The 24,544-nt window shown below is 39.3% G+C and overlaps 1 protein-coding gene across 8 annotated transcripts in view; it reads left to right on the top strand.

Moving 5' to 3' along the window:
• Positions 1–19,994, top strand: part of PDE4D (phosphodiesterase 4D) — a 749,511-nt gene extending 729,517 nt beyond the window's left edge. For all 8 annotated transcript variants that reach the window (XM_048851539.2, XM_048851540.2, XM_048851542.2 and 5 more), the window contains 9 exons: positions 1,135–1,228; positions 6,446–6,618; positions 7,121–7,219; positions 7,310–7,474; positions 9,195–9,294; positions 13,262–13,416; positions 13,811–13,933; positions 14,480–14,662; positions 15,356–19,994. In XM_048851539.2, the coding sequence (XP_048707496.1) occupies positions 1,135–1,228; positions 6,446–6,618; positions 7,121–7,219; positions 7,310–7,474; positions 9,195–9,294; positions 13,262–13,416; positions 13,811–13,933; positions 14,480–14,662; positions 15,356–15,769 (1,506 nt within the window). In that variant the 3' untranslated portion in view covers positions 15,770–19,994. The remainder of the gene's footprint in view (positions 1–1,134; positions 1,229–6,445; positions 6,619–7,120; positions 7,220–7,309; positions 7,475–9,194; positions 9,295–13,261; positions 13,417–13,810; positions 13,934–14,479; positions 14,663–15,355) is intronic.
• Positions 19,995–24,544: the final 4,550 nt, after the last annotated feature.

The raw sequence follows: 24,544 nt of genomic DNA, 5'->3' as shown, positions 1-24,544 counted from the left end.
GATGACACTAAACTGGGAGGAGAGGTAGATACGCTGGAGGGTAGGGACAGGATACAGAGGGCCCTAGACAAATTAGAGGATTCATAAGTAACTTGAATTGTTGAATAGTATTTACTGTTCCTCATAATACAAGGACAGAGAAATGTTCAATTACATTCAAAGGCAACAAATGTAAAGCTTTTTTTCACAATGTGTATTTAACCTGTGGAACTGACTGCCACAAGATATCCTCAAGGCTGAGAGTTTGGTAGGATTCATGAAAGGATTACACATTGATATGGATGATGAGAATATCCAGTTACATAAATAGGATACATATATATGTGAACCACTAGCTGCTGGGGGCAGTAAGGAGGAAACTTCATCTGTGAGCAAGTTATTTCTCTGAAGCCTCTGCTACTACCCCATATCAGAGATATGATACTGGACTAGTTGATCATTGATCTGATCCAGTGGGCAATTCCTATTTTCCTTTGTTGCAAAAGAAAATCAAACAAAAAACATTTCCACATGGATAGCCTTTGTTATGGGTTTGGAGTAAATAAGAGATACTGACATGTTTGATCCTTCCTACAAAGATATTTGAGCATCTGAGTTATTTAAAAAAAAAAAAAAACTTGAGAAAATTGCAAAATGTATGGCAACAAACCATATGGAAAGAGTGAGTGTATGTGTATGATAAGGAGAGCTGTAGTACAGAGTCATTCAAAAATGATGGTTTCCCATTCCTTAGCACAACTAAAGAGTGTTCCTTTGTGTATACATAGAATATAACTTAGTTATTTCTCTCCCAATTTAAAATTCAGAAGATTGAAATAGCAAAAATAGTAATTATATTCATGTGTGCACATGCCTGCAGTTAGAGTTTTCAGTAGCTCACATGGTCCCAATGTCTCTGACACCGAATCTTTGGGGAATATCTATTTTTAAATTCTGTCATCTAACCATGGAGAAGTTCCGGAGTAAAGCAATATTATTTTGTGTTGTTATTTTCACAATTCATCTCTCAGTTTACTGTATCTTCTGAATATAATGTATTTATTTATTATAAATCAATAACATTTTCTCATTCTAAGTTAACCGTTTCTTGACCATTAACATGCTTTTTTTTTTCTTTTTTCTTTTTTTTTCCAGTTTAAAAGAATGCTCAACAGGGAGTTGACCCACTTATCTGAAATGAGCCGATCAGGCAATCAGGTCTCAGAATATATATCAAACACATTCTTAGGTAAGAATATATTATGGGAGTGATTTGTCTTTTTAGTAGTTATGCATTTTATAAACTACATTGTTCAGTATTTGGACAGAGAGATCATTATAAATTGATAAAATTAGCTCTCTGCATAAATTGTTGCATATATACATTTTGTGTTGCTGCTTTACTCAGAGAGTTGTTGAGTACTGTAGCAAAGCGTTCAGGTTAAAGACCTATCCCTGTGTATTCCCATGAACTGTTATGGTTAACATGAAATAATCTTGCCTATTACCAGCATAATTGAGGAGGGATTAATATAGTGAATTGTTTGATAGATTTAAAGATTATCCTTGCACCCAGTTCTCATTTTGCCCAGTACAGAAGTTATACAGTTATACTATAAAGGCATCTTGATCTGATGAAAGTACACAGCTAAAAATAATCTCATTGAATCTCTCAGAACATGGTGGTGGTGCATTGGCATTCCCCCTCTGCAGATAGAGAGGGTGATAAACATGACTTGAGTCAACATCTGAACAGATTTCTGCTAGGAGAATAACTTCAGCCAAGGAGCTTGTGGTGGGGAGGGCTTGGTAACCCTGACACTGTACTAGCAGGTATGAAGATAATAATTGAACAGTCCTCTCAAGTCCCACCTGTGTGATTTTGTAAAGAAAAAAGATTTTTTTGCTATTTTTAAATAAATAAAAACAATATTCTATATTTGTGTATATTGAAGATAGACATAGAAATGCTAATTTAAACATGTCTTGAAGACACGCATACACTTAGACTGTTTAAGATTGTGAATATAGGTAGGGACACATGGGTATGTCTAGATTAGGATTAAAGGGCATTAGAATATATGTTAAAATATAGCATGAATGTGTGTGTGTGTGTGTTTAAACAAATTTTATCCAAGTCTACAATACCCTAAATGAATTGGTTAAAGTGGTGTCCATTTTATTTATTCACTGTTTCAGTAGAATGCCCAGATTCACCTACACAGTAAAGTTTGCCTGCCTGTGTGAGAAGTGAAACTCTATTGTACAGTTTCAGGAATATTTAGAAACTCAGGATAAGGCTGCCTGAGGAGATGACCCACTTAGAAGGTGCCTCTCACATCCTCTGACTGAAAAGGCTGAGCTATCAGCATCTTTGCATGTTTTCACTTGAAAAATTAAGACTCATTTTGACAGGAATAAGAAAATGCAGCTGTCAGCCTTTCACATGTGACCTGCATCTCTCAAGCAGAATAAACTCTGGAGAGACAAACACTTAGAATCTACTGAGAATGAATATTGTCTTTCTGTGGCTGGCATGCAAATAAAAAACAATATATTAATAAATAAAGGAAATGCAAATGTAAGAGGTTGCAACACGGTTACCTCAGTTACAGAACTCTCCTTAAGTAGAGTATAATTAGAACATGCATATAAATATATAGATTCAGAACAACGATGTGTGGAAGGAAAATGTTCTTACAGAAAATTTAAATGAATTTATGTCTTGTTAACCAAATTCTGCATTTTTCCCCATCTGCTGAGCATTTAAAGACCTACTAACATTTGAAAGCTAGGAACCTTTAGTGAGAAAAATAGGGTTTTCCTGTTTTGCTTTGAAATATAGGCACTTCACTCCTAATCAGCGACACATGCCTTGAATGCAATTATTAATAATTACAACATATATATATATATATATTTTTTTTTTCCTCTTGGTAGAGAATCAAGATTCCTACAGAGTATATTCATACATAAACAGTGTGATTAACCAGTGCTCTTCTAGTCAGATAATGTAATAGAACCTAGCAACCAGTATAAAATAATTTGCTATAAAAACCATATCAATATGGTAAATTATGTTATTTTAAACATACAAAAGGTGTTCAGCACTCATAGCATTAGCTGCCCATATTTAACAAAACATGAGGAAATCCCATGGAATTCCATGGCAGATCTCAAATCTTTCAGACAGAGACACTTCCTTTCACTTGAGCTAATCTGACAACTCAGTTTATAATCCTCTCCGTTGATGGATCTAAACTTTGTGCATATGACCGAAACCATAAACATCAAGGTATGCACACGAGTCACTGCTCTTCAGCTGTTGTCTCTTTGCACCGGTCAAGAACTCTCCTCCTACCCTGCTTTTCTAATTGGTCAGAGAGTGGGGTGGGAAGAGAGAATTATGCTTCAGGCTAAAAACTAGGTGACATTTTTACATTCTCATCTTTGCTGTGATCTGTTCAGAATTCTCTGCATTTTCCAGTAGTTGCAAACTCCTGAAAAGTAGACAATAAAAACTGAAGAAGCAAACACAGTAATCCAGAATGCCACTGCATTGCCTGGGCAGTTTCAGTGTTTCCATTAAAGGTGACCAGGGCAGGAGGGGAAAAGATGTTTGTACTTTTTTTTTTTGTAAGATATATATGTAAACATATAGAAGGTCAAAAGGTTGGTTGGCTTGTTTAGAAGTGTATTTTTAATGATTTTCCCTGATTATTTTTAGAAGTACCAGTATTGTATTGTTAGAAGTATTGTTAGAAGTATCAGTCCTTGATTTTCCTTGAAGGATTGGAGAACACATAGTGGTATTACATCACAAAAGATAAGCTTGAGAAATTGAGAAGGAGACTTTTTTTATCAAACTTTTAAAACTCTTTGCTTAGTTGTTTTTTGTTCATTTGGTTTTGGTTTTTGAGCGGGTTATTTGTTTTGTTTAAAAATTAGGAGAAAAGCCCTCTATTGCAATAGATTTCACATGCACACACCCTGTCTCTTCAGCTGAGGGGTGAAAGGGCATATTCTTCAGTTCACCAATCCTCCATCAAAAACAGGAAAGATCGGGACTTGCTATCCCTCTTATTTCTAAGGTTAGAAAAAAAGAAAAATGCTTTTAAACATATTTTTATGCCTCCTGTTATATATCATAAAGAAGCAAAAAGGGCAAAACCACTTTTTTCTCTCCATTGCAAGCCATCCCAGATCACTTAGGCTAACTTCAGAACCTTTAACATTCAATAATATTCCATTGTTTCATAGCACAAAAAAAAGGGCTTTTTTAAATGTGGGGGAGGAAGCTCAGAGACTACTTAATTAAATTTTTACATACGGGGAAACAATACATGTAATATTTAACTCTTCCAGACTTTGTTGCTTTCCATCTGCTTGAAACAAGATAAAAACAGTTCAGAAGAACCTGTCCCAAATGAATTGCATGCAATGAAATCCAGACTCAAAGGGTATGTCTACATTGCAATAAAAATCCCATGGTACTGAGTCTCAGAGTCAGGGTCAGCTGAGTTGGGCTCTCAGGTCTCGAGCTGCGGGGCTAACAATAGCAGTGTAGATGTTTGGGCTTGGCTGGAGCCTGGGCTGTGAGACCCACCCCCTTGCAGAGTCTCAGAACCCAGGCTCCAGATCAAGCCCAAACATCTCCACTGCAGTTTTACAGCCCCGCAGCCCACGTCCTGTGAGCCTGAGTAAGCCGACCTGGGACAGCTGCAGCCGTGCCGCAGGTCTTTTATTGCAGTGTACCCTTTGGGGCTCATTCTCATTTACATGAAGGTCACTTTTCACTAGTCTGGAAGTGTAAAGGGGGCCTTAAAGTGTATCTAAGTGTAATTTACCCTAACTTTAAACCCCCTTTACACTGCCAGAGCAACATAAAGTAGCCATCTGTAAATGAGAAGCAGGCCCTATGTTTCTGGATCTTTGAGCTTTCCTGTTGGAAGTGTTTCTGCACATTTGCAGTGTGGTCCTTGTCAGAAAAGTGACTCTGTAAAAATGGTACCTTCTTATTTAACACATCTCCTTCCTTTGCATCTTCAAGTCACATGTGCATATCTGACAAAAACAGTTTGCACTTTGGTTAACACGATAGAGCTAATTCATCGGAGAACAACAAACTACACTCGTTTGTACTTCACAGGCCATGAGCAAACTTGCAAGTTAAGTCCTGATTACAGATATCTTTATTACTGGTAATGATGTAAGCACCAGAAAGAACAGCTTGATTTTCAGATCCCAGTTTGAACTTCCAGGTGTGGCAATTCTTTAAGAAATGAAATCTATTGCATCATAAGTTAAGTAAGTAATGTCCCAAAGTTAGAAACAGAAGACATATGATACCTCACAATGTTATTTTTACAAAGTCACCCTTCAGAATATCACACTTCAGACAACAGACATTTCCAAAACTAAAAGTGTGAACCAAAGAAAAAACAAGCAGTATTTTGACAAGGGCTTGAAAAATATTGTAATTTCCTTGGGCTGTGCATATGCGCATGAGAGATGGTAATGTTTTAGCCTGAAGCCAGTATTTAAGGGTAAAATCTATCAATACTCTTCTTGCCATAATCTGCTCAAGCTATTTGTTGTATTTATGTTATATAACTTCTAGAGCTGGTCAGAAATTTTCTGGAATAGAGTATTTTTTTCTGTCAGAAAATGCCAGTTTGTTTAAATGTTGTATTCCTGCAGAAACGTTCTTTGAGAACACATTGATTATAATGAAATTCATAACAGAAACCAGGCAGATTTTGGTTGGTTCTGCCTGCTTGGTTTCCTGCCAGCTCGCCTTCCAGCCCCTTGGCAGCCTGCTAGTGCTTGCAACCGCCTTTCCAGAATCCCTGGCTCTGGGGAAGCTTGCCACAAAGGCTGCCTCGGAGTGGGAGCTACCAGGACTGTGGGAGCTACCAGGACTTTCAGACTCTGGCAGTTCGGAAACCCTGGGAGCCCTGACTCCCTGCCTGCTGTTTCCAGAAGTTTGAAACGAAATTTTGGAATTCGCATTCTACAGGAAATACCTAAATTCATTTTTTCATTCTGATTCTGAACTTTTTATTATTATTATTTTGGAAGGTCCCATGGAACGACGATTTGAGTTTCTGGCCAGGTCTACTACTTTCTTTTTGTGGAAAGGATTACCTCCCTATACATTGTTGGGCGAGGGGGGATGATGCAGCCACAAACTACACTCAAAGTCTATTCAGAAATAATGAAACAACCTTTGGAATAGTGCAGTGCTTCATACAGTTGAACAAAGTTTCTTTGTTCAGTTGTTGTTGTTTTTAATTTCGAATAATTATTAGTCTCCACATTTAGCTTAAAAAAGACAGAATGATAATGGAAGGGTTATAGTGTACACAAAATCAATCTTAACCACTAAGATCGACAAAAAATATATAATTTTTATAAGTATGGAAAATGCCCTTCAAAGTTATTTTTTTCTCCCCTTTCTTCAAAGACAAACAACATGAAGTGGAAATCCCTTCTCCAACACAGAAAGAGAAAGAGAAAAAGAAGAGGCCTATGTCTCAGATCAGTGGAGTGAAAAAACTGATGCACAGCTCTAGTTTAACTAATTCCAGTATCCCCAAATTCGGAGTTAAAACCGAACAAGAAGATGTCCTTGCCAAGGTAAGGAAGATTTAACCTGTTCTCTACCAAGATCTTAGAAACTTACCATGCAATTTAATGAAGTTTTGAGGTTGTCAAACAGACTTTAGTGTGTTTTTCCATACTCTTTCCACAGCCTTTGATTTAAAGGGCTAATGCCAGTTTCTGATCTCACTTAGGCAAGTATAAATCAGGAACTCTGAAAAAACGAAGTGAGTGTATAGTAAACTTCTGTTCCAACAGGAGAGCAGTGGGAATTTTTTCTGCCTGAGGAGAACATAATGTAAAATAAACAAGCATTGTATGTGTATTAATAAGGTCCTTATGCATAAATCATCAGCAAAATAAAAGGCAAACTTTAATTTGAGCACTATCAGAAGGTTTAGTATATTATTTTCACAGTGGTTCAACCAGTTTGTTAGCTTGAATCTTCATGACTCTGATATTGTAGCTATTTCAAACAAAAATGATTGGAAAATTAAGTATTTGATTTAAGAGTTTCTGTTGCTTAATTTCATTCTAGGAACTAGAAGATGTGAACAAATGGGGCCTGCATGTTTTCAAAATAGCAGAACTATCTGGAAACAGACCTCTGACAGTCATCATGCATACCATTTTCCAGGTGGGCGAGATGGAAGCTGCACTAGTGCTCTTTATTCATCAATCGTTATGTTTCTTATAAACTTAATTGTTTTCCTCTTCCTTCCTCCAGGAACGGGATTTGTTAAAAACATTTAAAATTCCAGCAGACACTTTAATAACTTACTTGATGACCCTAGAAGACCATTACCATGCAGATGTGGCATATCACAACAACATACATGCTGCAGATGTCGTTCAGTCTACTCACGTGCTGCTATCAACCCCAGCTTTGGAGGTAAATCCACACATCCATGGAAGAGGGGAGAGAGAAACATATATGCATGCGAAATATCAAAAACTCTTCTAAGCTAAATGTAAATTATCCTAGGGTCTGTAAGTTATATATATATATAGTTTCATGAGACTTTCTCTTCTAAAGAAATTTAGTGAGGACCCAAGTTTATTTACTTGGCTAGTGCTAAATCAACCACATTCTTTTGGTAACCTGTTTTCACCATCTGCTTTTAACTACAGGTCATGTCCTGTCATTTCCCATGTGGCGTTCTCATTGAAAGCAATGGGAATTATACAGGAAACATGGTGACAGGATGTGGTTCCCTAAGTAATATAGTACAGTGTTGTTTTTTTCACTGATACATTTTCTGTGCAGAAGGTTACATTTATATTTTTCTGCTTCTCTGAACTGAATTTCTCTAACATTTACTTCAATGTAACATTCAATACTCAGGCAGTGTTAAACCCATATTAGATCCTTAATGGGTTGTCTTACTTTGTTAAAAAAAACCTTGAAATCCAGGCTTTTTAAAAATGAATCCTCTTTATATGAGCTGTTTAAAAGAAAGCTTAAGTCTCTGAGGGGAAAGGAAGCTAGAGAAACATTGGAATCTCTCTCCTCTTTTATTATAAAACTGTGATTAAGCTTAACTTACATCTTACTTTGAAACTCAAAAGGATTTGACCTTGACCAGGTTTCCATTTTTGCCGTCTGGCTCACAGAGATTCCAATACTGGAAGGTGCTGAATGCCTCCTCCCTCCCTCCCTCCCTCGCCTTCTCCTTGAAGTGAATGAATTGGGAGAGCTCTAGGGATATCTGGGAGGTCTCTTTGCTCCTAAAAGAAGCAGTCCTCTTGTAGAAGATTTCCCTCATGGCAGGGAGGAGGTTCAGCTTCTTTTCATAAATGGAGCTGCATTACCACTCGCTTCAGTGGGCAGCCACATTGATTGTCAGTAGCGTTACTTAATCTGTCCCGTCAGTTATCCTTCAGAGTCTTGTTTTCCAGCACAGTGCTTGAGCTAGTAAAATACTCATATCCCCCTGCATGCTGTTGTTGATGGGTTTATTTTCATAATGGCTTCTAAAAGGAGAATCAGTACATTGTAGAATGTATACCTTGCAGTTTACAGTTATAATAAATCATATCCATTCTCTCTTAATATCATTTAGGAGGCATGCTCCTTTTTAACGTAACCAGTACATATTATATGTTGATAATGTAATATAAGCATGCTTAATGCAACATAAATATACTACTTGGGGTAACACCGTAGTGTATAATGATTAGTTAGGCCAAAATTTTCAGACTTGGGTAGGTGGTAAGATTTAGGCACCTCTCTATATTTAGTGATCTAAATACAAATGACCTTATTTATGGAGAGATGCTGAAAAACCCACGATTTTTCATTCCATTGAATTCAGTGGTACTTTCAGTGCTCAGGACCTCTAAAAAACAGACACTTTTATGCAAGTGCATGTCGATACCCAAATATGAAATGTCTTGTATATGTAATGAACTATTTTCCAAAACTTTGTGAGGATCATATTTAAATAACATTTTGAAGTTCCTGTTATATTTAAACTGTGTTGAAAGATGTTTTTGTTTTGTTTTATTTTTTTGAAATATGAATTTTGAAGGAGAAAAAATCAATGCACTGTCCTTTTACTGAAAAGGCAGTTTCCTTGTTCAGTAATTGTTGTTTCTGTTGTATGGTTCAGGCAGTGTTCACGGATCTGGAGATTCTTGCAGCAATTTTTGCCAGTGCAATACATGATGTTGACCACCCTGGGGTTTCAAACCAATTTCTTATCAACACAAGTAAGTGTGGGTTGGTTTGTTTGTTTGTTTTTAATACTTACAGTTTCTACAGTTGGTATCCTGTAAGATATGTGCATAGAAAATGAGAAGCACAAGCTTTTCCGCTTCATACCCTTCTCTTAGAATATACACAAGTGTTTGTATTTTAATCTGACAGTCATTTTGCAAGGAATTTAACCCTAATCTGCCCATTGCACTAAATACTCAAAGGGGGCAGGAGTTACTAGGTGGATGAACTCTAGCACTGTCACCCACTAGGGGCAGAATGGGTCTTCTCCTGAAATAAAGTGGAAGTTTTGTAAGGTTTCCATTCAGTAAGGAAAAAAATGGGTAAAAGCAGAATAGAAGATTAATGGAAAAAAGAAAGAAAACAATTAATATGAGTAGGGTCAGCCCTAGGTTTGTGGGGCTCTTTGCAAAATAGCATGTGCCGTGCCCATTCCTTTCTGTACATACCTGTGATAATTTCCTAGCTGCTGCATCCTTATGGCATACATGGCTGCCTCCTGCCTGCAAAGTCTCTTAGGCTGTGGTAAAACCTCTCCTCTCCCTATTTCTGATGCTCCACAGCCTGTAGTGATAGCCCCCTATATGAACAAAGAAGCATGGAGACGTGGAACAGCCTAACACCACCTCTGAATGTGAAGTCCAGTGTACCAGTGACATGTTCTGCACTGCTCTGGTCTGTGCTGCAGCATCACGAGTTTTCTACCAAATATGAGCATGACTTTTATTTTTCTAAGGGCTAGATTGTGATACCTCTATTGAATAGAACCTAACTCCATGTGTAACCCCATTGATTTGAATGGGACTATTTGTGGAGTAAGATATTATACAACATGCATAAAAAAAAGGTAGCACAGTCTGGATCAATGTTAAGTTACTTTATACACTATTATTGCTTTTGCCATCCCAACTGAATTTCCTTTTACAGTAGCTCACCAGAAATATCAAGGTTGAAATTATATTGAGGGTCTGAGAAAGCAAGGAGGAAAAATCAAGAAAATGGAATCATGACTGTGGGTGCATCTTTAACCCATCTACATACATGTTAGTAGATACTGTAGGTAATTTCTGCATTGACGCACTCTGTTGCACTAGTGCTACAATGCCATGACCCAGCAGTCTGAGGGAGAGTGATCCAGCTTTGACTTTTTTGCTGCTATAGGTTCAAATAAGACCCTGAACATTATTTGAATTTATTTTTATGTGCTTTAATGGCCTACGGGCTACCCTACAGTGAAATGCAAATTGGTGACTCATCCACAAGGAGGAGGATTGGGGATGTCACAGAAGTTTCAAAGCTATATTGATGGCAAGTGCACTTCAACAGCTCAACATAGGAACAGACTGAACCAGGTTTAGTGCACAAAATAGCACTTAATATGCCAAGATGTAAATAAACCATTTCCTGGGTACACTTAATGATAACATAATATTTTGAGGGAATGGAACTGCTATAGAATGAGAAGCATTAGTTTTAATTTAAGTAAAAGCATTTGAATCTGGGAATTATTTTTATTCGTTTCTGGGGAGATTGCTGAATTTTTGTGAGATTACCATTGGGTGACTGGCCAACTCAAGGGACTAGTAGTGGTATATAAAGCTCTTCACTTCTGGATAAACAGTTCAAATCCAGCCCAACTATTCATATAGTTATTCAGTGACTTATAAGAAATGAGGCAATCACTTTAGCCCAGTTACTGCTGGAGAAGCTTTCACATTACATTTGGCACTAACTGGCACTCTTGTTGGCAGGCTAAAGAGAGGCCAAGGATTTCAGGGCAATGAAGACTGCACAACACTGTCTCCCCCCCAGGATAGTGTTCCCTGCCAGTTAGGTTGGAGGTGCATTGCCATGGCACCGTATAGAAGTCTGTACTGTCACTACATGTGTTTTATTCACTCTGTGGATAAACAGAGAATGCCAGTCTCCAGAAAGGCTCTCACTAGAGCTCTTTTCACAAGTATTAAATTCAGTGGGGACTCAAACTTTAAAAGGGTTAGAGAAAAACAGTAGAAAATGCATCACCATCCCCGGGGACAAAGACACTCCCCCAAACAGAAGACAGTTCATCTAAGAGTGTATATACTGATTTATGGGACCCAAGAGGTCTCCCACTGACCAGGAGGGATGTGGCTAGGGCACTGAGAGGAGACACAGACTCTCTGCACCCCATGGCCAGCCTCTTTGGCAAAGGTCCCTTGGACCTGGGGGAATTAAGGGGCTCCCCCTCAATCATAACCCCTGAGGGAGAGCAACTATATAAAGCCATACAGTTTTCTTCAGTCTTTTCTCACAAACATACCAGGAGCTGCTAACAAGATTGTTATATTGAATAACATGTGGGTACTTTTCCTTCTTCCACAGCAATTACAAATATTAACAAAATCAAACCACCCACAGGGCCAGCCTTTCTGAGTAACAGTAGTGTTGAGCACTCCTTTCGGCCTTGGCCTCCAGAAAGACTGTTTTTCCTACAATTTTCCACTTTCCTTCTTGGAAAAATAGCAAATAAACATGCTTACAGAATTTTCTGTGAAAGATGAAAGGGCTGTTGGTTGACAAACAAGGTCTTTTTCTTCTCTGCTATTATGGCTTTTCTGCCTTCAAGGTAGAGGAAGGATTTCCTGAATCACAAGATTCACGTGTTCGGTACAGCAGAGTGAGACAGCAGGAGAATACGTAATGAGGCTCCTGAAATCTGAACACAAGAGCCTTCATGTGCAACCCCAGTGAGCTGAAGGAATTTTAGACTACCGTGTCTATAAAAGAAGATAACGAGGACAAAGAGTAGAATAGACTGATGCACAGCTAGATTTAGGATACAGAAACTAATAAACAGAAATTAATGTCAATAAATGACAAGTGTGATTGCATACAAAGTATTCTTTTTCAATAATGCAATCGTTATAGGCCATATACTCAAAGGCATGTATAAAATCTGGTTGTGTGTATAAAATCTAGCTGTGTTCCTGCGTAAATGGAATAAAATATGCTCTTCATTTTCAAAGTTGGCTGGTTAGTCGGCCTAAGTAGATGCATGCAGACTTTTGCATATATCTAAGTACAAGTTGTTCCAGGATGTTGCTAAGAGGGTACATGAGCCCCTTTATTTTCACTGCAATAGAGACTGCATTAAGAATACTCACATTTGAAAAGGCAACATTCTGTCACTATTAGTGCGTTGCATGCAATTCAGTCATTGGGCCAGGTCACTGCTTAGGGCTTTCAAACCATATGGCTCTCCAATAGAATATTGAGAAACACTACTGGTATTATCCTGTCACCCTCCTCCCAAAACATGCTGTTTTCATATACTAATGACCCCTTTACTCCTCAGAGTGCCTGAGATTGTTGAAGTGCATAAATTGAAAATCAAGCTGTTTGCTACATGCCTAAACCAGGGCAAATCCTTAGCTTTGTTTTCCTGGCTCTGAGTTATAGGCAGATGCAATTTAACTTGAATAATATTGTGCTATAAGGTGTGTGTGCCATATTTTCCATCTGATTTGGTGCACATGTGGGTGGGGTTCTGAAAGTACTGATCTGATTCTTTATGCTTGTTCCCCATACTCCTTTGCCTCAGTTTGTTAGGGTTTTCTGGGGTTTTAGGTTTACTTCATCAGTTCCTATAGTCTCTGAGTTACTTGGTTTACACAGGAAACAATACTCGTTTCCTGTGTAAGCCAATACAGATAGTTAAAAGATAGAAGGAACAAAAGTGTATCTCTAAATCCTGTTACAAACATTATGAACTCACTTTTCTATGTTACCATCTCCTTAGATTCCAAATGGTAAATCTAGGAAGGGGTTAGTTTGACCTGCAGCGATGAAGAGAAGGACTGTTCTAAATATTAGAGGAATATGTCCCAAGGAAGCTGTCTTGGGAATCTGAAAAATCAAAAAATAACCTGGGGAGAAACACAAGCTTTGTTAACATTCTGCCTCATGACTGTCTTGCAGACTCTGAACTTGCCTTGATGTACAATGACTCATCGGTATTGGAGAACCATCATTTAGCTGTGGGTTTCAAGTTGCTACAGGAAGAGAATTGTGACATTTTCCAGAATCTGACCAAAAAACAAAGACAATCACTGAGGAAAATGGTTATTGACATTGTGAGTTTCAGCTTGAATTTCCCACTTCTAATTCATTCAGATTGAATTAACAAAACAAACCTTAGGTAGTTTTCTGGTACATTAGATACACTCAGGCACATAATGCAGGCAATGCAGTGAAAATTGCATTATGTATAAAGCATGTATGTTGGAGTTCTTTTGAGTTAAAACTAAAGGCTGGCACAACCAATAGCCTTTACAGCACGGGGAACCCTAGTTAGGAAAAAAATGTATATAGTCATATGTGTAGATCATGGTTTCCCCCCATACCTTCCGCCAAAAAAACAACAACATAAACCTGTATCTCTCTGTGATTTGGGGGCTGTCATATTCAAATATTGAAAAAAACTCATTCAATTATTTTAGTTACTAATACTTTGACTTCACCTTCAAGGTACTTGCAACAGACATGTCTAAACATATGAATCTGTTGGCTGATTTGAAAACTATGGTTGAAACCAAGAAAGTGACTAGTTCTGGAGTTCTACTTCTTGATAATTATTCAGACAGAATTCAGGTAAGATCATCCATGCTGAAAAATAGTCACTAGCCTACATTTACTAGGTTTGTCTCCCCAGTCCTACGTGGGTGTTCGTCTCATTTAATTCTGTCCCCATTCTCACCTCATTACGCTCTCCCTGTCCTTTCAAATGTGTCCATTAGCCACAAGTGCCATATTTGACTTCAGTATCACATTCTGTTGGGCATTGACCAGTTCTTTGGTTGAGCTTTGAGGAAGGAAAATACTTTTTCTGGGTTTAATTTGCTATGACCTAACTTCTAAGCATCTTTGAACCTGAGCAGTCTTGCACTTAAACATTTTCTACCTCTTAATATAGACAGAAGCTGTAGAAGTGAGATAATTTTTGGCTATTAATGCAAGTGTGAAAAACACACATAGGCACATCCAGCTTTTGCTGTACAGAATAAATGCTGTGCTACCTGTATTTTCAAGATTCTGTTTCGCAGCCACCAAATGTGTAAATGGAATAAAGAGCCTTTCGTCTCTAGTGTTAATAACGCAGGAGGTGCTCAGTAGATAATATATGTTTGTCCATTTTAGGTTTTACAGAATATGGTACACTGTGCAGATCTAAGCAATCCAACCAAGCCACTCCAGCTCTACCGCCAGTGGACCGACAGAATAATGGAAGAGTTCTTTCGTCAAGGAGACCGGGAAAGAGAGAGGGGCATGGAGATAAGTCCCATGTGTGATAAGCACAATGCATCTGTAGAGAAATCACAGGTAATCTATTTGAATAATTAATGAGATAACATGCCAATACATTCTAATAGATAAACTTGGATCTTAGCCACTTGATTTGTTTTATTTGCATGGGTTTCTGGATGTATGTTGTTGGATTTTTTTCCCCTTTTAATTAATACAGCTTTTAAGAGGAGTTGAGATTTCCTACCATTAAAAATAGCTGTGTTTGGGCCAAAGAGCTCCATTATGGCATTGTTCTGTCACGTAGGATGTGCTATAAGGAGGAATACATTACATCTTTTCATTAAGCTTCCCTTTAATAGCACAATCATATGTAAAATAGCAGTTCAGCTCAAGAGATAAGAATGAGTTGTTGGGGAATTAGGTTTAAAAATAAACCCTTTCCAATATCCATCTCCCATTAATACGAGATAAAAAGCTAAGGATTCAGCCTTGAGCACTGTAATCTGTTGAGAATGCTATAAAAGCCCATTTTCCACATAGAATAACACGGCTTCTTTTCAGCCTTCTTAAAGATAGGGTATCCAGCATGCCTGTTTCTGACAATAGTGTGCTCAGACATAGTACTCGGTTCGTCTGGGAAGGAATGAACATCAGGATCCTCTGTGCTGTCATCAAGAATTTCTATTTTGTTTTATAACCTATATGTGCATTTTTTCTTGGGAATAAGGTACTCATCCTAATTTTGTATTGTGACATTACTTGGAACAGGTGGGGTTTATAGACTACATTGTTCATCCTCTTTGGGAGACCTGGGCAGATCTTGTTCACCCTGATGCCCAGGATATCTTGGACACCCTGGAGGACAATCGAGAATGGTACCAGAGCACAATCCCTCAGAGCCCTTCTCCTGCACCGGATGACCAGGAAGAGGGTCGGCAGGGCCAGACTGAAAAATTCCAGTTTGAACTAACACTGGAGGAAGATGGTGAATCAGACACTGAAAAGGACAGTGGAAGTCAAGTGGAAGAAGACACCAGCTTCAGTGACTCCAAGACTCTTTGCACCCAGGACTCAGAATCCACTGAAATTCCCCTTGACGAGCAAGTAGGCGAAGAAGTAGAAGGGGAGGAGAGCCACACAGAACCTTGCGTGCTAGAGGAAGATCATTCTCCTGACACGTAACAGTGTGAAGACTCAGTTTCTTTCTCTCTGTCTCTTTGTCTCTCTCTCTCTTTTTTTTTTTAATTAGAAAATGGTTTCCAAAGTGCACGTCACATGCCACAACCACGGTCACACCTCACTGTCACCTGCCAGGACGTTTGTTGATCAAAACTGACCTTAATTACTCAGTTTGGCACTCAGGAATATTGTAACCACAATTTCACCTCCATGGCATCAGAGAGCAAAGGGGAAAACATCCATGAACAGCATCTTAATAAGATCTCCATTTGGCAGATTTGATTAAAGAAATCAGGTCTCTAAAGTGGTTTCAGAGGAATATAGCCTACCAGCAAAAGGCTGGTGTGCATTGGGTGTTCTGTTTTGTTTTGTTTTTATTTTACAAGCAAGGCATTGAGTAACGTTCATCATCAGAGTTTTAAGAAAACAGCCAGAGAATGAACTGAGGTTCCTAATGGAAAACAAATGCACATGAATAATGGGACACAACATGAATCTGTTACCTGTAGGAAGATGAGCTGTGGAAATTGCATAATTTTCTAATTTCAAGTCTTCCTAATACATGACTGAAAAAAAAATAAAGAAAGTGTGGCCAAGTGGGTTACACTGACCTCTGCATTTTGTATTATATGTAAAACAGAGATCTTTTGTAGAGCTTACTTTTATTATTAAATGTATTGAGGTATTATATTTAAAGAAAAAAACACCTTCAGAACTTCATCTGCCACTGGTTATTTTTTCCAAAGAGTAACTTGCAAGTTTTCAGTACAAATCTGTGCAACACTGGATAATACTTCTAGTTATCTAGTTATACATTTTATTTTATTTTAGTTTTGCACGTTAGATTTTTATAGCCTTGATCTGAGCTGTAAAAATCCATTGTTTTATATACCAATGACTTCCTTGAAATATTTTTGTGTGTGTTGCAGGAAACCCTTTCAGTGGGATGGAATTCCTTTTATGTTTGTTTTTATTATAATTTTTTCAGACAAACAACAGACGTCTGCATTGTGCTTTTGTCCTCCTAGTGGAGCTGACCCTGCAGCCCCTCCCTTACTCCCACAGATGGTCTCACTGAAACCAATGGGACCACTCAAGTCAGGATTTGCAGGAGTGGGCCCAGTATGAAAAAGTGATGAACCATCTTTATATAAACATAACACTTTTCTCTTTGCTTAATAAAATTAGTTCCTTTAGAATGTCACTCTGAGGCTGAGAACTGGCGATCACTAAACAAGAACAACCTGTTTGCTGTGGCAAAAGAGTAGAATCTTTCCTATTTTGTCTCCCTTAAAGCTTATTTTGTGTCAGCAGTTTGGGCAGTAATTTCTGTTTAGCTGGAGCACATGCTCACCTCGGAAGTGTGTGTGTGTGTGTGTCTTTAAAAATGATTATTAGCATATTTTTCAGAACTCCTTTTCCTTGCATGAAGAGCCAGATCATAAGGGTTTGTTTTTTTTTAAATAAACCAGTAAAGCTTGGAAAGGTTTGGATTTCCCCCCAGATTACTTCACAACTTGAAAATGTTTCTCATTCTATGTCCAAGTTGCGCTGGAAGGATTCTACTTTTAAATCTGATCAGTACCTAAGCCTTCAGTAACTTGGAAGGAAAAAGAGGTTTTATAGAGTCATGCTTCTCATTATGCAGTTCTACTGATAGGTCATGTGTAGTGGGAAGGAATTTATCTCCTATGGTTGACTCTTTATTAAGACTAATTTTGATGAGTGAGATTGGGAAATAGTTGCCCAGGAAAACAAATAGATTCCTTCTGTCACAAATTCTGATCGAATGACAAGGCATAGGTGACTTTCTGACAAGATGAAATGGAAATGGCACTTATTTCCTTTGCTTGAGTTCAGTTGAACCAGTGAATTTATAGGAAATGAAGAAGGGGTTATACCAATTTCAGAGATCTAGGATACAAACCCATTTAAAAAACTTTGGGTAATGGTTTAGCTTTTAGTGCATTTTGCATTTTTCTATATCCAGGTCGTAGGTTTATCTGCCTTTAGCCCCAAAAGGGCTTTATCTGAGAAGATACCAAAGGGGGAAAGTGAATGGAGAGATTTCGCCATGCTGATAGGAGCTTTTAAGCTCATTTCTTTCCCTCACCATCTCCCCCTGAGCCCTCACTCCCATATAAATATCCTTTCAATCCCCAAGAGTGCCTGGAATCTTAATAATGAAAAAAAGCAATATAAATTCCAAAAAACAATATGGACCTGAAAGGGTTTTACATCTGCACTAATTGAAAACAAATAGTCTTAAAGAAAATACCACCATATTGTGAAATATACACCCATACACATGGACAATCAAATAGTAGAAAAAGACATGATTTCTTAGAGCCAGGGATCTAATGCACTGTACAATCTTTTATTTTCTTTGCCGAAGTGTGCTTTAGCATTGCACACTGCTTTAAAAATAATACAATTTACAAGTGGCTTTACATGTTCGAAATATTTTTGCCATAAGAAAGTGCAATGAGTTGGGTACTGAATGGGAAAAAAAGAAAAACCTGCATTTGCTTATAAGAATACACTTTAGCTTGCAAGTTACTGTACTCAGTAATGCTGTGTTTGTTATTTTTAATTGGGGTTTTTTGCATTATTGTTAAAAATTATGAGCGAATACAGGTAGAACAAATTGCATTCAAAGGTTTTTAAAAAAACTTGAATGAAATGGATTTTACAGAAAGCTTTGACAATTCTTTTAAAATGCATTATTTATTTTATTTTGTGCCATGCATTTTTCTCACCAAATGACCTTACCTGTAATACAGTCTTGTTTGTCTCTGTTTACAACCATGTATTTATTGTAATGTACATACTGTAATGTTAATTGTAAATTATCAGTTCTTATTATAACATCATCCTTGACAGGTTGGTGTTGCTATATTTGGAAACTCTTGGTGAGAGAATGAATATTATGTATACATACTCCTTGTACATTTTTTCTCCTGTAATATATTCTATGTCACCTTAGAGCTTGTTTATGGAAGATTTGAGAAAAACTATAAAATACATAAAGATATATAAATAAAAAAGCTGCAGGTCTTTGGTCCCAGGGCTGTGCCTTAACTTTGAACAATATTTTCTTCTGTTTTGCTGCATTTGAAAGAAAGGTAGTTGTGGAGCTAGGGCTGGGCATTCCTACAATATTTTTAGTAGTTAATTGGTTGGGTCACTGGCACAAGCTAGTATGTACAATACTACAACCTGTTTTCATTCATGGCCCCATTTGAAAGTCAAGCTTTTCCATACCTACAGAACTGGAATTGTATTGTCTACCTGATTGTTTTCTTTCCACTTTTGAAGACTATAATCAGGGATTACTTCAGCCATTACCTGTTCCCTTTTTGAAATTAACACAATCATTTGAAACAGTACTGCACAGCTGTGCTGTACACGTGGGACAGTTGTAATAACTCATTTGGCTCTTAGGCACATAGGAAAATGAATTAATCAGAATTCATATGCGTTATTATTTTGACAACTGTCCTTCATGTTCCTTCCTTACTTAGATGTACAGGAAGTACAGTATACCACTGTATAACCATAATCCATAGAGTAGGGTAAAAGACAACTTGAAATCTTGGAATGCTTTCCAACATTAATATTAGTGTTACAAGCCGCCAAAGCTTTCCTCTTTTGTAGATGTACCTAAGGCTTTTGTACACATGTGCATAGTGTGGATGTAAAGGATGACTGTAACCCTTTAAATAACACTACTATTAGTTTTGCAGAATTGGACCCTTGTCACTTAAACACCACAATTGCTGTAGGCCAGTTAGGATTCCTGATAGCAATTAAGTTGCTAGTGTAAGATAGATACCTCTTTTCCATTCCATTGATGCCCAGCCCTTGTAACATGTGACTGTTCAGTGAAAGGAGAGATTCTTTTTCAAGGAAAAACAGAGCCTCCTTTTTGACACAAACTGTAGATTTTAGCAGCCCTGGCCCAAAGGAATTTGATTGCTTTTGTTTTAAACAGTATAAAAGGGACACTATAATAACAGAAATCCTGAACAATTTTTGTTATTGTTTTAATTTGTTTTTTCCTTTGGGTATGTCTTTAGACTGGCAACTTGTGTGAACATTGCAAATGATTAGTCTTTCAATGGTTTCTTAGCCTCTCTTACAGCCTATGGAGTAGTACTGTACATCAATACCTTCATATGAAATTTTTATATGCAATGGAAATAAAAGCATGGGTTGATTCTGCCTAGCTCCTGTATTGGACTTTCTTTTGCAAATAAAGTTTATTTTACACAGTAAGTGCCATCAGTAACAACACATTTTAAGATACAAATGAATGCAATAAGAATGAGATTAGTACATTTCCAGGACCATATTATATACCGAATAACAAGAAGTAAATGGGGGGGGGGGTCAATTAAACAAAGAGGTTATCCCATCAAAGACAACATTCCATAAAGGGTCTAATCCAGTAAGGTGCTAATCACTTTAAAAGATAGGGTTTGTTCTTGATTCCGTTGAAATTGCCACTGACTTCAGTGGAAGTAGGAACGGCTCCAGAGAAAGAAAGGGCTCATCTTAAAAAGACCTGAGAACACTATTGAGTTTCCTTAGTGGAGCAATAACAGAAAGGAAGAGGAGTTCCTCTAGTTAAATATTCACCAGACAACTCCTCATCTAAATGGATGATATCACAATGGTTGTTAAAGTACTGATCAAAAACCGAGGCTTACTTCACTAAGGAAGAAATTCATAGATTTCAAGGCTAGACGGGACCACTGTGATCAGCCAGTCTGACCACCTGAATAACCCAGGCCATGGAGCTTCCCAGAAATAATTTCTAGTGCATAGCATGTAGGAAAAAAATCCAATCTTCATTTAAAACTTGCCAGTAATGTAGAATCCATCACAACCCTTGGTAAATTGTTTCAATGGTCAATTACCCTTACTGTTAAAAAATGGATGCTTTACTGAATTTGTCTAGCTTCAGTGTCCAGCCTTGAATTGTGTTACACCTTTCTGTGCCAGATTGAAGAACCAGTTATCAAATATTTGTTTCCCAGGTAGGTACTTAAAAACTGTAATCAAGTCACTCCTTAACCTTCTCTTTGTTAAACTAAATAGATTGTTTCTTGAGACCAGAGCAGTCCCGTCCAGACCGGGGAAACCACCCTGGGCCCCCACGCTTAAGAGGGATGCAGGGGGGAAGGGCAGGGTGGCCTGGGGGGGTTGTGGTGGACCTGGCGGAGGGAGCAGAAGTCTCCGGCCAGTCTGTTTATTTCTTTTTCTTGCCCGTAGCCCCCCTGGGCTCGAGCTCAGTCACTGCAGCAGCAAGTGACCTGACTCCAGCCCACTCTGCTCTGCCAGGTCCCAGCGTTATCTGCCACTGCAGGGTACTAGCGTGCCCCCCCCCCACGCCCAACCACTAGTGCAAAGCTGAGCCAGGCTGACCCTGCCCCCTGCCCTTCTGTCTTGGATGGACCCTTCCCTTTTCCGGTGGGACACTCCAGCAGCACACGGGGCCCCCTCACCCCCAGCACAGGTGAGTGCCAGCCAGTAATCTCCAGGCCAGGGCTAGCCCTTATCACCCCTCCCCCTGCCTTACGGGCCTCCTTGCCTTTCAGCTCTCCAGCCTTGGGGGGTCCCCTGCCCCGCAGTACCAGGACCTGGGATCCCACAACTCTGCTCTCTCCACCACCCACCAGGACGGGTCCTCCACCCATCTGCTTTTCCGCTTCCCCTCCCCCTCCCAGCCCTCAGAGAAAACCAATCTTAGAGCCCCTCCTCCATGCTGGAGGGTCCTGGCGTCATGGCTCTCAGTGTTGTGAATCTGTAAGTACATTTTTAAAAAAATTCACTGAGGGTAGCGAGCCCATATGCACCCGGGAAGCAAGTCTGCTGCAAGGAAGTCCAGGAAGGTGGATTTCAGAATGCAAGCGGCACAACACTGAGCATGGTCAGTGAAGGTTTTTTTTTAATTATATGAACTTCATTATAATTATAAAAAAGAACTGCAGTATAACAACATTATAATTATACAGCTGGGTGCTATCAATATTTAACCTGCGGCCAGCAGCTTCCCTGGAAGTTCACTGTAACCAGATTTCATGGGTATAAAAAATGTTAAGTCGGGGAGGCGGGGGGGCCATACAGGCTGATTTGCCCCGGGCCCTGCACCTCCCTGTCCAGGGACAGCCCTGCTTGAAGCTATCCCTATAACACTTGTTGTCTAATTCTTCATTCATTTGCATGGGCTGTTCTGTGAACCCTCTCCAATTTATCAACTGCCTTGAATTGTGGCCACCAGAATGCGACAGTATTCTAGCTGTGGTCACACCTGCAACAAATAACCTTTCTACCCCTAGTCAAGATTCCCCTGTTTATACATCCAAAAATCACACAGTGTCACAGGTTTATCTCTTTATCCACTATACCCCCCCATGCCCTGCGCAAATCTTTTTCAGTGATTCTGCCTCCCAGGCAAGAATCCCCCGTGCTGTAAGTATGACCTATAGTCTTTTGTTTCTAGATGTATGGCTTTACATTTGACTGTCTTGAATCACATGTTGTCTGATTGCACCCAGCTTACTAAGTGCATCCTGTATCAGTGACCAGTCCTCTTCATTATTTACGAGTCCCTCAATTTTTGTGTCCTCTGCAAACTTTGTCATTGATGATTTTGTTTTCTTCCAGGTCATTGATAAATAGCGTAGGCCCAAGAACCAATCCCTGCAAGACCCCACTAGGTGCAAATACCTCCCTGAGCCAGCAAGGGTGAAGCTAACCCTTTATGTCTTTTGCCTTTATGTCTTTTGACGAAACCCTGTCAGTCTCTATGCTGGTAATGCAACAGACTAGGCAAGCAGAAGCGTAAGATCAAAAATGAAGTCCCGGTGTTACAGCAGCCCGCTGCACCTGTTGGCGTTGAAAATAGTTCTGAAACTGATAAGCTGACTCGTCGCTATTTGCAATTCCGTGGCAATCCAGCCACTTGCTTTCTCTGCCATGACTAAAACAAAAAGTGACAGCTGGTAGGGAACACAGTGCTGACTGGACACCCCTCAGTTTATTTTCTAGCTGGGCACATTTTTGAGCTGATTTGCCATATTCAAAAACATACCAAAACCCCTCAGTGAGGGATGAAGATAAGTGCCTGGATTCCTGCTGGCAAAAAAAGATGTCAGAGAAATCGGCAAACATAACAAGGACGAGGAGAGGAAACGCAGAGTGTGAAATAATGCAAAACCCACCATGGGCAGGGTGCAAATCTGTCTTCCAGCTACTCACTGCTGTTAAAGATAGTCCAGTGACAACAGCACTACTCTGGGACTTGGGTTCAAATCCTGATGCACTACAGACTTCCTGTTGGATGTCTCTGTGCCTCAGTTGCCTAGCTGTGAACTGGAGATACTTGTACTTCCCGCCCGCACAGGGTAGAACTGTAAAGATTAGGAAGCAGTCAGATGCTATGGTAATGAGCTCATATAAGCACATATGCTAGATAGAAAACCAGACGTACACATTAACCCAAAATTAACAGGGTTCCCATGGCTGTTCAAAAATATTGCTGGATATAATACAGATTACAACAGAGGGTTAAAGACTGTAAGACACTCTAGAGGCGCTATTATTAAGACTACGGGCTTGTCTACAGGAACATTTTGCTCACAACAAGTTGGGGTACGAGTCTACCCTGCACGAGCCTCTAATGGGCTGTGTGGACTTTGCTGATATGCATTAACAGTTCATTAATGTGAGCTAGTCCTAGTTCCAATGCTTGATGTGCATGTAAGTTATCCATTCATAGTTTCTCAACCATAAAGCAAGAAAGCAGTTTATTGAAACATCAATGCATGTTTTATGCCACAATGCTCTGGGTTTTTTTATGAAAGAATCAATTTTAAGCTGAACCATTCATTTTAACCGTCTTTGTTGGTCTATTACCGTGGTTCTCAAACTTTTGTATTGGTGACCCCTTTCAGATAGCAAGCCTTTGAGTGAGACCCCCCCCCCATAAATTAAAAACACTTTTTAATATATTTAACACCATTATAAATGCTGGAGGTGAAGCGGGGTTTGGGGTGGAGACTGACAGCTCATTACCTCCCCCCCCCCAAGGTAATAACCTCGGGACCTCCCGGAGGGGTCCCAACCCCCAGTTTGAGAACCCCTGGCCTATTACTTCCACATGTGCTAACACAGTGAAGCGAACGCTGTTGGGTTTCATTCACTGCTCAGCAGCGCTATTAGCCATGTGGCAAAGCCCTTCCCTTAATGCCATCCTGTTTCTCTCTCCCCTCAGAATGGGCTGAGGCGCTATTCGGCACGAGGACAGGAAATCAGGCTCAGAAGCACCGCTGAGCATCATCTTGCACCATTCTGCTGCGCTAACGCTGTGTCACACAGTATTAGTGTCATGTAATTAGCCTTGTTTTTCTCATCCAAAATAAAAGAGAACAGTGTACATTTGTGAGAGCCTGCCCCCCGTATGAATGGAGCCCCATTCAGCCCTTCCGAATGCAAGGCAAATGGAACTTTGCGGCCAGCTGCACGTAGGCAAATTCACAGGGCAGGGCGCCATCCTCATGTGTGACACAGATTTGGCTTGCAAGAAACTTTCTAAAACTCAGAGAGCCTGGTTTGCTACACAGTACAGAGCCCTCTCACTAACCAATGGGCTTGTGCAGCAAGGCCCCCTTGTGACAGCTGTTGTCCCACACACACCTCAGAGCCTGCCTCTGGAGCGTGGACCTGCTGGGCTCCCACTGTTCAGTGAGTTCTATCCTGCTGACTGGGCGG

This window comes from Caretta caretta, chromosome 5 (genome assembly GCF_965140235.1).
Source record: "Caretta caretta isolate rCarCar2 chromosome 5, rCarCar1.hap1, whole genome shotgun sequence".
Lineage (NCBI taxonomy): Eukaryota > Metazoa > Chordata > Testudines > Cheloniidae > Caretta > Caretta caretta.
Note: the sequence above shows the minus strand (reverse complement) of the source record. Positions and strands in the feature narration are given on the sequence as shown.